The following is a 13478-nucleotide window of genomic DNA, read 5'->3' as shown; positions in this document are numbered from 1 at the left end:
TAAATAATAGCCTAAAAATCCACCTAAAGTTATAAGAATGTGATATGTGTTATCCACTAATTCTCTTTACTAATTTTGTCCCCTGATTTTTCCACATGTTATCATCTCGTGATTAGGAAGATCTGTAGGCTATTTAGTTAGGAGGATTAATAATTTCCCTTATAATTAATAATAACAACAATGATTATCATAATTATAGTTTGATTACAATTACTAATAACAACAATATAACAATAAGTTTGATTACAATTAACAGTATAAAATAAAATATTGATATAAATATTAATTCGTATTAATCTAAATGTTGTAACATCTCTAACCTATAGTTATATTTTGTTATTAAAAAAACATTATGCAATAAAATATTAATTTTTTTTGAACTGGGTTAAAAGTGTAAGGTAGTGATGAAAAATTAAAAAATGTAAATTAATTTAAACATGTGTTATGAGAAACTAAGGATTGTGATTGGTTATTTGAAGTTAGGTCAGTTAATTTATAGTATATATTAAGATTTCCCTATATTTTAGATAATTTTCTAATATTTATATCAATTCCTAGAAAAATTGTAACACAATTATTTTTTTGAGGCGATTGTAGTTGTGGTTTACAACAAAACACTGTTTACACCTAACCTTCTTTATCCCGTATTAGCTATGTGATCGCGCGATGCGGCGGTGTTGTGGTAGTGGTGGCGGCGATGGTGGTGGTGGTGGTGATGGCGGCGGTATCAGTAACGGTGTGATTATCAATGTAATAGTAATTGATTTAAAAGAATGTAGTGTAGTTATTTTATGGGTTGAGAGATGTATGTTGTAAATAATTTCATTAAGTGTTATAGATATATTAGATGCAGGTATCTCTACTACCTTATAAAACATTTTATCTACCCAAATTACCTCTATCATTCATTGACTAATTTGAATACCATCACCTAGCATACCTATAATATTGTTAATAAAATTATTTTACAACATATACATTTCTATCCTTGATATAACTAAACTACCGACTTTTATATCAATTACTTTTACATTAACAATCGTCACCGCCGCTGCCATTGCCACCACCCACTGCCGCTGCCGCCACCACCACAACACCGCCGCATCGCGTAAGCATACGACTAGTTTAAATTAGTGAATAAAGGGGATATGTAGTTTGGATAGATCAAGTTATTTTTTGAAAAAATGAGCTGGAGTCAAAAGTTTTATAAGGTAACGAGCATGGTACCCGTACAAATGCGACGACGATGTCGGGGAAGGCGGTCTAGTGGTGTCGGTGATGGTACTATTAGTGGTGGAGGCGATGTTAAGTGGTGTAGGTTGATATAATTGTGATAGTAAAAAATTTTAGATGATAAAGACTTAAAGTGTTAATTATTAAGATAAAGGTTTATAGTGTAAATTATAATTCATTAAAGACAAAACATAAAAAAATTAAGAGTTTCTGATAATTCATAGATAGAATTAACTAAAATAAAAAGAAGTCATTTCTTTTATAACGGAGTAAAGAAAGATAAGTAAAGTATATAGATATAGATATTGATAATAGATATAGGATTTGGGTTTAGTTCTTGCCGACTAGAAGGGTAAAACAGGAATTTTATCTTATCCGTCTAAAAAGAACACAGAAACCCAGGGGCACCACGTTGGCCCAAATTCCGTCATCCATGTCACACTGACTAGTTCCTAAATATAATCTGAAAATGACGACAGCCACACTCATGATATCCACCAGCAATATCCGCCGTCCTTTAACCTTGCAACCAAACACTCCGTTATCATTCTCAAAACGACACCAAGTATTCGCATTCAAATCCGAACCATGTGAGTTCCGACACAGGATTTGCACAAAAAATGCTTTTATTTGCTCAGCCTCTCGCCGCCGAAATTCCACAAGCAGTGACGTGTCAGTTGCTGAACTGGATCATAATGTACGGAAGGCTTTACAGTATTCATTGTGGACTGCTGAGGGAGTTTATATTATCTGGCTTTTCTTACTTCCTTATGCCCCTGTATGTATCTATCATTTTTAATTTCCTCAATTTTATTACTTGCTTATGTGCTATATAAATATATATTTCAATGTTAACTATTTTACTTTATATATTTTTTTAAATTATAATTTTTGTTGATTAAATTCATTAAATGAAACGCCACACACCAATTGTAACACCATAGTAAAATCCCACATTGGCCGTGGACATGGTTCTTTCATAAGCACAATAGATTCCAATGAGAGTAGTAGTGTTTTTTTCCCCCGAATATTCAGTCGAGATACGACATCAGAAAACCTCATCATATAATGGCGACGAGATGTTGACCATGGGCCCCTACAAGTATTCGAAGGGAAAAATCCCTTGCCCGTGGACCGGAATGATATAGGGTTCATAAGTAAGAATTCCCTTTACATGATTGGGGCAAAGCTTGCTCAGGTGAGAGTAGTATGAAAGCAAAGGGGATAGTGTTGTGTTACAATTAGTAATAGATCCGTATGACAAAGAAAGCAGGATTGGACTATGTTTAGATTTTCCCAAACTTATCGTCTTATCGTAGATTACCTTAAGAAACAGTTATTAGAGGTTCTATTCCAAAGTATCCTGTACTAAAAATGAGGCCCTATATGGGGCAAATTTGGTGAAAGCACCTTATATACAATATTTTCTGGGATCAAATATTGGATACCTGATACCCATTATAGATAAAATTGGAAAAAGTATTATAGTTACATATAGGCTCAACCAAATGATATTGGAAAAAGTCAAGAGGTCAGTCGACCTCTCTGATCCCAATGTGGTTATGCCCGTCGTTATAAATATAGGCTCAATCGAAATAATGTTAAGATTCTATTAGACAAATGTAACAAGTATTATAATTACATATGAGGCAACAACTAATATGAAACCGCAACTTTTTTATTTTCTTTGATATACCAACGTTATAAATAAACTTCGGAGGTCCCAAAAGTTTGTAGGAAGTACTTCTTGCAAACCTCCAAAGACAACTCTCATATGATAGATCATGGAGAGTAAATATTCATAACTCGATTCAAGCTCGATCTTATCATATACTCATGCTCTGATAAGGTGGCTTTGGTGGCATATTTGGGGCATATACATAACTTAGTAAGTTAGTAACACAATTGTATTTCAGTAGCTGAAATGCCATGGTTGCCTCTTTGCAGGGAGATCCAGTTTGGGCTATTAGTTCAGACACAATCAATTCACTAGTTGGCCTTTCTCTTAATTTCTTCTTTGTTCTACCCCTAATGAATTCAGGTACATATCTTCACTTTGGCTTGCACGGTTGATTTTATTCTGACACCTCTTGCATATGAGTTTAGATTAACTATTTCAAATTAAAACATGTACCATGAAATCTTTAGTTTATTAGCTTGGTGAAACTTTGTAGATATTCAGCAAGTTAATTCCATTGTTGTAAAACTCACCGAGTAGAGTCGAGCTCTCCGAGTACTCGCTATAAGGTAGGGTCTCGAGTCGGCCGATTACTCCGAGTACTCCTCGACTTGGCCACTTTAACCCCTAGTACTCACTGCATACACTCGAGTACTCCCAACTCGCAACCAGCCTGGGAGCAATTAACGATTTTTGTAACCTTGGTTAATTCATGATTTACTTTTTGGCAGAGTAGTTGGTTTTCATTTACTTGAAGCTCCTGTGCTCCACCCTGTAAGAACATTAACTGAACAGCTCTAATTTTAATTTCCCTTTTCCAAATTGACATAATTTGAAATGAACCTGTTCCGGTTTTGGCCAGGTTTCTGAAGGATTGTTCAATTTTGTCATCGGATGGACATTGATGTTCGCTCCATTGTTATTCACCGATCGCAATAGAGACAGATATAAGGGATCACTTGACGTCTTGTGGGGTTTTCAGATGTTTCTTACAAATAGTAATAAGCTCTATCTCCTTTTTCCTTTTACACGAGAAAAGAAAATTCACACACATTCATACATATTTAGAATTTGTCCATCATTTGACTTAAATCTACAATCTCTTGGTTGATGGCTCATCTCAATTACCGCTAGGACCAAGTCCCTTTGGTAGTACGTTCTATTCCAATATGACCCGTGTTATGCCCATTACCAGAATTTTGCTCTCAGTGGCTTTCTTTACTTTTGTGTGTTGCAGCATTCTTAATACCTTACATGGCTATTCGATTAAATAAGCCAGACACCGAGCCCACTCCTAGAAAACCTTCCAAACTTGGCGTGGTTATGGTTAATGGTGCAGCAGTGGTTGGAGTTGTGGGTGGGGCTGCTTGTCTAATATCAATATTGTGGGCCGTATTTGGAAGGTCAGATGGGAATTTCGGGGGTCTAGTAGATAGATGGGAGTTCTTGATAAATTACCTTGGATCAGAAAGGCTTGCATATGCTTTCATATGGGATATATGTCTTTACATAGTTTTTCAGCCGTGGTTGATTGGAGAAAATCTTCAAAATATTGAGAAAACAAAGGTGAACTTAGTGAAGTATCTAAGATTCATACCTGTTGTTGGGTTAGCAGCTTACCTTCTTTGTTTGGATGTTGTCGAGGAGGCGTAAATGGGTCCACTATCAACAAGATCAGCATAAACATCACTTATTCTTACAAAGTTTGTGATGCTGCGGAAGAAAAATGATAAATGTGTCTAAATTTCGCATGTATTTATGCCTACATCTATATCTATATCTATATGACTATATCTATCTATATCTATACTCCATATTAAAGCATTTGGCATATATTTTTTTTCAAACTAATCTACCTTTGAAATACCTATTATACATTTATACCCTCCTACAAACAACTATCTCTTCCACTTTTAAGTGATTTTCCTGTATTACCCTTCCATCTATTTCTCAATGCCTATCCCTAATCCTCTTCTCTCTTGCTCTCGCCAGAAGCCTATTATAAAAATTAGTTTCATCTCGACGGCAACCACCATCAACCTACAAAAAGATTGGTTTCATCTCTCCCTCGCTTAGTCTGTTTAACTAAACCATAACCACCACCCAAATCACCATTCTTTACGAGCTCTCCAAGATACATTTAACCATCACCTTTTCAAAGGTACCGCTGCATCGTGCGGGTACCCGTCTAGTATTTTATTAGATGTATGTATGTATATGTATAATTAGTCATTGTTACAGGAGATATTTATTATATCAAATGACGAATAAATATGTATATCATTAATTTAATGACACTCACATTTTTTTTCATATATATATACTCGACTACTTATAAACTGATCCGTTGATCCGTCCTTGCTTTAAAAATTTGATTACTGGTAATTTGGTTATAACGTTGATTGATAGGCTTTGGCTATAATAATTGATATATAGCAAAAGTATACAATTGTTGGTCATCATTTTCCAAAAGATTTCGAAGTGTGTTAAAAGGCCTACCCAAAACAAGGGTAAAATAGGTGTACTTTAAAAAAAAGTTTCACATTTTATCATCAAAATCATATTGGATTCTTATCATTATATCCTTTAGGGCATGTTTGGTTCACAGAATATTTTTGGAAGGAATAGAATCTTTCGAAGGAATTAGAATCTGAAGGAATTGAATTTGACGGAATGTTTTTGATTTTTTGAAAATTCAAGTGACGGAAGAAATGCAATTCCTTCCTCCATGCCCAAGGAATGGAGATTCCATCAAATGATGGAATGTTTACATTCCTACGGAATGAGATTCCTCCTTCTTTGAACAACCAAACGCACTAAGGAATGAAATTCAATTCCAATTCCATCAGATTCCATCAAATTCTATGAAACAAACGCGACCTTAAGGTTTTTAATACCGATAAAAATTATTTAATATCCACATTTTAGCATCTTAATAATCGAACTCGCGTCTACCCTTAAGCAACGTGTACTTAAAAAATGCATTCAGATGTTTTATAAGATAATATATATATACACATGCCACACGTTACATTGGTATTAGATATCCAATTTAAACTGTGTCAAAAAGTGTGATGGGTGGATTAATTAATAGTATAGCTTTAGTACATTGTCGTCAAAGTTGAAGTCTTGTTAGTCATTTATGATTTATTAAAGCAAATATGAAAGGAACATTCAAAAACTTCAAAGAGTATGGTACTCGCGTAATGCGACAGTAATAGTGGGAAAAGCGGTCTGCTTTATTAGGGATTTTGGGTAGTTACGTAAAGATAAAAAAAAGAAAAACAAAAAAGCCCAAAGGCAAACAAGGTATTTCAAAGATATAAATATTTAATAGGGGGGATTTACTTTGTTAGAGAATAGAGGGTATGAGATTATGTACCCAATTTCTCAAGCTCTTTTCCAAGAAAATGCATGAATTGTCAAAGGCTAATTTGAAAGATATAATTAATTCCAACACATGTAAAAAAGTTGCATCAATAGGTGTTCATCCATCTCAAGGATACAAGCTGATTTACCGATACTTGGTATAATAGTGAACTTTGTTACTAATGATAATTGTGTCTAAAACATGTTGTAGTCCAAATTACTTACAATATTGTGTATTGTTGGAATTAGTCCTATCTTGAGTAGTTTTTAAGATTTGTGTAATAAACTCTCACACAATTTTTGCATAAAGGGTAGAGGAGTCATGCCTCCCAAATTCTCATCCCTCCTAAATACCACCAATTAAATACCTCCAACTCAATTTTTCTTTTCAACCTTCTCAACCATCTCTCTCAATCATTTTTAATGGCATTCATGACTTTATCATCCCTCTCAAATTTATTTTTTTCATTTTTCATTTAATTTAATCAAACATTAAATAAAAACTTAAACATTCATTAAAATTAAAACTAAACATTACATAAACATAAATTAAAAAGTACATAAATTTAAATTCTAAATTTCTAAAATGAAGACAACTAAATCAAACTCGCAACTGATGGTGGCTGCATCGCTGGATCGTCGAGGTATGATAAGTCTAAAGCCGATACATGCGCCGTGAGATCATATCGGAGTCGATGATGCACGTCCTCGTCCTGTAACTCCGGTGGAACACAAAATGAAGAAGATGAGGAAGAGAAATCCATTTTTTTAATAATGTGGTTTTTTTTTTTTGTGAAAGTGTGAAGATATGTTTTTGTTTGGTGATTTTTTGGGTTAAAAATGAAGTGTATATAGAGATAAAGGGGTAGAATTTTTTTTATTTTTTTTTAATTGGTGTTCAACGGTCAAAAAGTGGGCTGAACCCCACCACGCACGCTCCCCCAACAGCCAAATTTCTCCAAGCCGCAACGGGCTTTAACCCCACCAGCCATCATGCCGTCCTCATGCCAAGCCATTGGCGTCGGTGTTCCCTCGATGACATGGTCATGCCGTTTGGATGCGGCTTGCCACTCCTCTCCCCCTAACTTTTAAATTACTCTATATTTCTTTGACCATTTTTTAAAAACCTTTTTATGTGGTCGTTCTTAAAATATTTACATAATAAGGTTCGAAACTAAAACATCGTATAAAACCCTAAAATGAAAATAAAAACTACAGTTTGTTATTATCATGCTTAATTAAAGTAGTTTAAGTTTAATGCCTAAAAGAACAACTAAATCATACTTAAGGGGGACTTTCTTAAACATATGTTCCCTGAAAAGTGCCAAAATTTCTTATTTCTCCATCCCTCTTTATCGATACGCACTGCAGAGCTACAATATCAGAATTATAATAACAAAATTTTTTTAAAAAATAAAAAAAATATAATCTCTGTGGTGGTTTTCAGAATTATAATATCAAAACCTATAACTAAAAACCGCATTCAATTTTATATTTATTAATATTCTGGTAAGATTCAGATCCATTCAATTCAAATATCTCGAATTTTCCCCTCTTTTATAACTGTTCTATTATTATAATTATTATTTGATCCATATATATTTGCATAATCAACATAGCATATTCAGGTTTATTATTTCTTATGTTTTTATCTGGATCTTTTTTTGCTTGATTTAGGGTTGGTCCTAGATCTCATAGTTTTATATTTTGATTTGATTCTATAGCTGTTAAATGTTATATGAATAATGTGTATTTTTTGTTCAATAAATGATTGATTTTTACTAGACTAGCAGAAATGTGGTTTATGCCAAAAAGTATTCGTATATTGATGTATATATCTATGTATGTATCTATGCTATATGTGTTATGTTTCAATATTATTATATCTATGTGTATGTATGTATGTATGCTATGTTTCGTTATTATATTACGAGTAAATTGATTGAAAGCCGTGGGATTCGGCCATTTGGGGGATAGGGGGTGGTGATTGCTTTACATAAACACTCCTAGCATGGTGCTAGTGCAAAACATCGGCAGCAAATACTTTAGACGGTTTCCGATTATTTGGCAGTTTTTGGTGGCTTTGGTGGTGTCAGACAGGGTGTTCGATAATATGGAAATAAATGAATAAGCACATACTTTCATGTAAAAAACACGTGTGCTAAGTTTGCAATTTGTCTGAGGTTTGCATCGATTTTTGGATTACGATGTGCTAATAGCTCATCTTGGATTTGAATGCAGTGGTATTTTGAAGTGCAATGTCGATGACCGAAGAGCCTTTGTACCCAATAGCAGTATTGATAGATGAGTTGAAGAATGACGATATCCAACTTCGGTTAAACTCAATTAGGAGGTTGTCAACTATTGCACGTGCTCTAGGGGAGGAGCGTACACGAAAAGAGTTGATTCCGTTCTTGAGTGAAAACAATGATGATGACGACGAGGTCCTTCTTGCAATGGCGGATGAATTGGGTGTGTTTATACCTTACGTTGGAGGAGTGGAGCATGCCAATGTGTTGCTACCCCCTCTCGAAACTCTCTGCACTGTTGAGGAGACTTGCGTGAGGGAGAAAGCTGTGGAGTCGTTATGCAGGATTGGATCACAGATGAGGGAGACTGATTTGGTCGACTCCTTTGTACCACTGGTCAAGGTTTGTTTAAATCTAGCATTTTAAGAAGCATTTCGCATTGTGGACTTTTATATCCTTGTGCTGTCTGTTTTTTGGAGTTCATATTGATTTTAATGGATGCAGAGGCTGGCAGGAGGCGAATGGTTCACTGCACGAGTGTCTGCTTGTGGACTGTTTCACATTGCATATCCTAGTGCCCCAGCTACCTTGAAGGCAGAGTTGAGGTCAGTATATAGTCAGTTATGTCAAGATGACATGCCTATGGTTAGAAGATCTGCTGCTACAAATTTGGGGAAGTTTGCTGCTACCATGGATCCTGCTCATCTCAAGACTGACATCATGCAAATATTTGAGGATCTTACACAGGATGGTAAAAATACAAATCTTGCTTACAGTTTCTAATTCTGTCATTTATTATTTTTTTTAATGCCGTACTATATTTGTCCTCAGATCAAGATTCTGTACGTTTACTGGCCGTTGAGGGATGTGCTGCACTCGGGAAGTTACTACAGCCTCAGGACTGTGTCACACATATTCTTCCTGTGATAGTCAGTTTTTCTCAGGTGAACTCAGTTCTATAAGTTATGGATTCCTGCTTTACTGTTCTTTCTTATTCCTCCGATATATTTTAGTTTGGGCAGAGTTACATGGTAAAAATCTCAAAGATATATGTATGAATTTATTTCTTGTGTGGCCCACTTTTGACTGCTAATGGCTGTCCTGGCAAGCTTTATGTCATCTATATGCTTTTGTATGCATCAGTATATTCTTCATACTTGTTGCTTATCTTATGTATATCTGTGTTAAATACGAGTTCTTTTTCGATACATTCCTTTTTTCCATTAACTTACTATTCAAATGGTATCTTCTTCTAGGACAAGTCATGGCGTGTTCGGTATATGGTTGCTAACCAGTTATATGAACTATGTGAAGCTGTGGGCACTGAACCTACCAAGTATGTTTGTATTTGAAGCTTTCTTTTCATCTGATATTTTCATCAGTAAAGTTAGTATATCTTATATATTGTGATTAGAACTTGTGTATATCATCTTGTCCCACTTATTTGCGATGATCTCATTTTGGTGACACTAATCGATGGTTACTATTTGTTGCCTTTTTGAAATCAACAGGTCGGAGTTGGTTCCAGCATATGTAAGGCTACTTAGAGATAATGAAGCTGAAGTCCGCATAGCAGCTGCTGGAAAGGTCACCAAATTTTCCCGGATTCTGAATGCAGAACTTGCAATCCAGCATATTCTTCCTTGTGTCAAGGTGGGCTTGCTCACTCTCAAATCCCCAAGCTTTTGTTTATATGGTGATCTATTGTTTTTTATTCATCCATCTTACATCTTCCAATGACATGTAGGAATTGTCATCAGATTCGTCACAACATGTTAGGTCTGCCTTGGCCTCTGTTATAATGGGCATGGCCCCTGTTTTAGGAAAGGTAAGGATTTTATATAATTTATCTTTACAACATTGATTATGTTGATGAATTTAGTAAATGTCTTGTTCTTCATATTTGGTGGTATAGGATGCAACAATCGATCAACTCCTTCCTATTTTTCTTTCACTTCTCAAAGATGAGTTCCCAGATGTACGCCTCAATATTATCAGCAAGCTTGATCAAGTGAATCAGGTATACTCACACTTATCTATTTTGATTTCTATTATGTATCATTAATTTGCAAGTGTAGCTGATAGCTAATGGTCATAAGCTAGATATGATGGTTGGAACACCTGATAATGGTTTTCTATTTAGTGATTCTGATGTTAATTGTTGATGCAGGTTATCGGAATTGATCTTTTGTCTCAATCATTACTGCCAGCAATAGTTGAACTTGCAGAGGACAGACATTGGAGGGTTCGATTGGCTATAATTGAATACATACCTCTATTGGCAAGTCAGTTAGGTGTAGGATTTTTTGATGATAAGCTAGGTGCCCTCTGCATGAAATGGTTACAGGACAAGGTTAGTCTTCACTCTCATTATATTGTACTGTATTATATACACCTATAAAGTATAAACCCGCACATACAGGTCCCTGACCTTAGAAATGAATGTGTTGCAGGTTTACTCCATCAGAGATGCTGCTGCTAATAATTTAAAGCGTCTTGCAGAAGAATTTGGCCCGGATTGGGCAATGCAGCACATAGTTCCACAGGTTAATTCTCTTGGCCCGGATAAAAAAGCATGCAGTAACTCATTATCTATATCCATAACATTTTGCCACCTCAAATCAACCTCTTCCTTTTTTTATGTCTCTGTTGCCAAAGACCCTCTACCTCATCCTTTACTTCCTTTCATCACCACCACCAACAACAACCCACTGCGGGTGACCACACGAAACCACCGGAAACTGCTAGAAACCCCTGAAAACCTCCCAAAAACCTGTAAAACCTCCCCAATTCTATCAAACCCTGGTCATTGTGCTGGTACCATGCTAGATTATAAAAGGTCTTGTTAAAAGATATGTGTTATTCTCAATCAAGTTAGGAGCCAAAGCTAGCGCTTTTACTAGTTTTTGAATGTTCTGGAAATATTTGTGTTATTTTCCCTGCATAAGTTTGTCTGAGCAGTTGTCAGATAATCATCATAACGTGTCTATCATTTTTCTTGCCAAGGACCAAGATTCATAGAATGCTGTCCTTTGAGATTGTGAGACAATGGATAAAATAATAGTTGGTGTATTTGGTATTTTTTAAAACTACTTTTTTAAATGGCAGGTGTTGGATATGGTTAACAACCCACATTACTTGCATCGCATGACAGTTCTTCGTGCAATCTCCCTACTCGCCCCTGTTATGGGGTCAGAAATTACTTGTTCTAAATTGCTTCCCGTGATTGTAAACGTCTCCAAAGACAGGTGAATGCAGTTCTTCAAGTATATTATCTTTCTTTTTTGTTTTTTGTTGCTTATCTACAAGAAATTTGTGTTTTCAGAGTACCCAATATAAAATTCAACGTGGCAAAGGTCTTGCAATCCCTAATTCCCATTGTTGACCATTCTGTAAGTTATTTTCTACCTAAGTCCATTGACAGCTATAAAAAAATTATCAAGTTCAACATTAAAAAGGATATGTATTAACTCATGTGCTTATTCCATATAGTGTAAAATGATGAGTTTGTCAGGTTGTGTGCATGACCTTAATATATCTTCTGTTCTACAGGTCGTGGAGAGCATCATTAAGCCATGTCTAGTTGAGCTATCTGAGGACCCGGATGTTGATGTCCGTTATTTTGCAAACCAAGCACTGCAGTCGATCGGTAACGACATGATGTCAAGCTAGAGAATTCCACTTTCAGCTTACCTGATTTTTTCCCCCCAAATTGATCTTCTACAAAGAAACTTCAGTTTTACATAGCTGTATCTTGTTTTTATAATGATTCTTTTTGTATTCTGTTATTTAAACAAAAGACAAAATCAAGAAATGAGCAATAACATTTGTAACTGTTATAGTTAGGCCATTTTACACAAGTGAACCAACCCATCAGCTGTTATAAATATTGTTTGAGTAGGCCAAAGTGAAAAAATTAGAAGTATTATATTTGTTTGGTAATTTTGCACTCTATTGCCAAATCATATTTGGTTATATGACCATTATAGTTAATCTATTTCCATTTTAGTGCCAAACTGCCAATATGTGTTGAACCAATACAATACAATGAAAAATAGATTGGTTGATTTGGCGGTTTTAACTGATAAATTTAAAAATCAGTTCTCTATGGTATTTCAGCTTAAAGATCAAGGGGTGTTGAGGGAAATGACATGGGAATAAATTTGGGAGGTGTCAAAGAGAGATTAGAAGATGATGACGTATTGATGATGAAATGAAAAGCCCGGATACAGAATATCTCCCTCGTGTTGACATTTGGTTTCTTTCTCAGTGAAATAACGAACGAAGATGTTCTGTAGATGATGATACTCCAGACCATTTCCGGCAAAAACCTCCTGCAGCAAAATTGGGCCAATAAATGTGTCCATTCTAATGTGGCAAACTCAACAAAGAAGGCTATAAGTGACAGTGTGGCTTGATGACTACGTCCATTCACTTTCATGCCCTTAAAAGAATTGAATCGATTGATAATTGTTCTTTATCTTGTGAAAGAGTTTCCATTGGCAGGATGCAAGTATCTAAAATAATGGAACATCGGTGGTTCTAGTTTATTCACGAATGTCTTGATGATCTTTTTAATCGTGCTTGGAGCATGAAACTCGTTGAATGACAGAAAGCGATATGGCAAGTCAATGATTTGAACGATGCAGGCATGTTGCTTGGGAAAAAAAAATGAGGTGGAGGTTTGAATATTGACAAATGTATATCGATACTCGATTAATAACAATTGTTAGAGAAAGCCTAGTGGGGTTTTTCCTTTGGCATTGTTGTTTGGCTCGTGGTAGTGAGACCCGATTTAGACAACTGATCATCCGCAGTCGTGTGAGGACCTAACCGACTATTCGAAAGTCAATTGTAAAAATAAAAAATAAAAGATACTTGCAGTTTTTTGGATTTCCATAATATCAAAAGAAGTGATTTCTATAAATGTACTAATTGGTGCATTTCCT

At 35.3% G+C, this 13478-nt stretch overlaps 2 protein-coding genes across 2 annotated transcripts; both read left to right on the top strand.

The window, feature by feature from the left end:
• The first annotated feature begins 1633 nt into the window (after positions 1-1633).
• On the top strand, positions 1634-4735 carry LOC122579158. The gene is made up of 5 exons (XM_043751271.1): positions 1634-2011; positions 3181-3274; positions 3648-3685; positions 3774-3909; positions 4149-4735. Exons 1-5 carry the CDS (start codon positions 1703-1705, stop codon positions 4562-4564), a joined length of 993 nt encoding a protein of 330 aa, XP_043607206.1. The 5' UTR covers positions 1634-1702; the 3' UTR covers positions 4565-4735.
• Positions 4736-7630: 2895 nt separating this feature from the next.
• Positions 7631-12398, top strand: LOC122578066 (serine/threonine-protein phosphatase 2A 65 kDa regulatory subunit A beta isoform-like). Its single transcript, XM_043749935.1, has 13 exons — positions 7631-7789; positions 8522-8931; positions 9034-9280; positions 9361-9473; positions 9786-9865; positions 10041-10182; positions 10277-10357; positions 10445-10549; positions 10700-10882; positions 10983-11075; positions 11638-11777; positions 11855-11921; positions 12082-12398. The coding sequence occupies exons 2-13, from the start codon at positions 8539-8541 to the stop codon at positions 12199-12201; spliced, it is 1764 nt and encodes a 587-aa protein (XP_043605870.1). The 5' UTR covers positions 7631-7789; positions 8522-8538; the 3' UTR covers positions 12202-12398.
• The last annotated feature ends 1080 nt before the right edge of the window (positions 12399-13478 follow it).

This window comes from Erigeron canadensis, chromosome 8 (genome assembly GCF_010389155.1).
Source record: "Erigeron canadensis isolate Cc75 chromosome 8, C_canadensis_v1, whole genome shotgun sequence".
Taxonomy (NCBI): domain Eukaryota; kingdom Viridiplantae; phylum Streptophyta; class Magnoliopsida; order Asterales; family Asteraceae; genus Erigeron; species Erigeron canadensis.
This window is presented reverse-complemented; position numbering and strand designations above follow the sequence as displayed.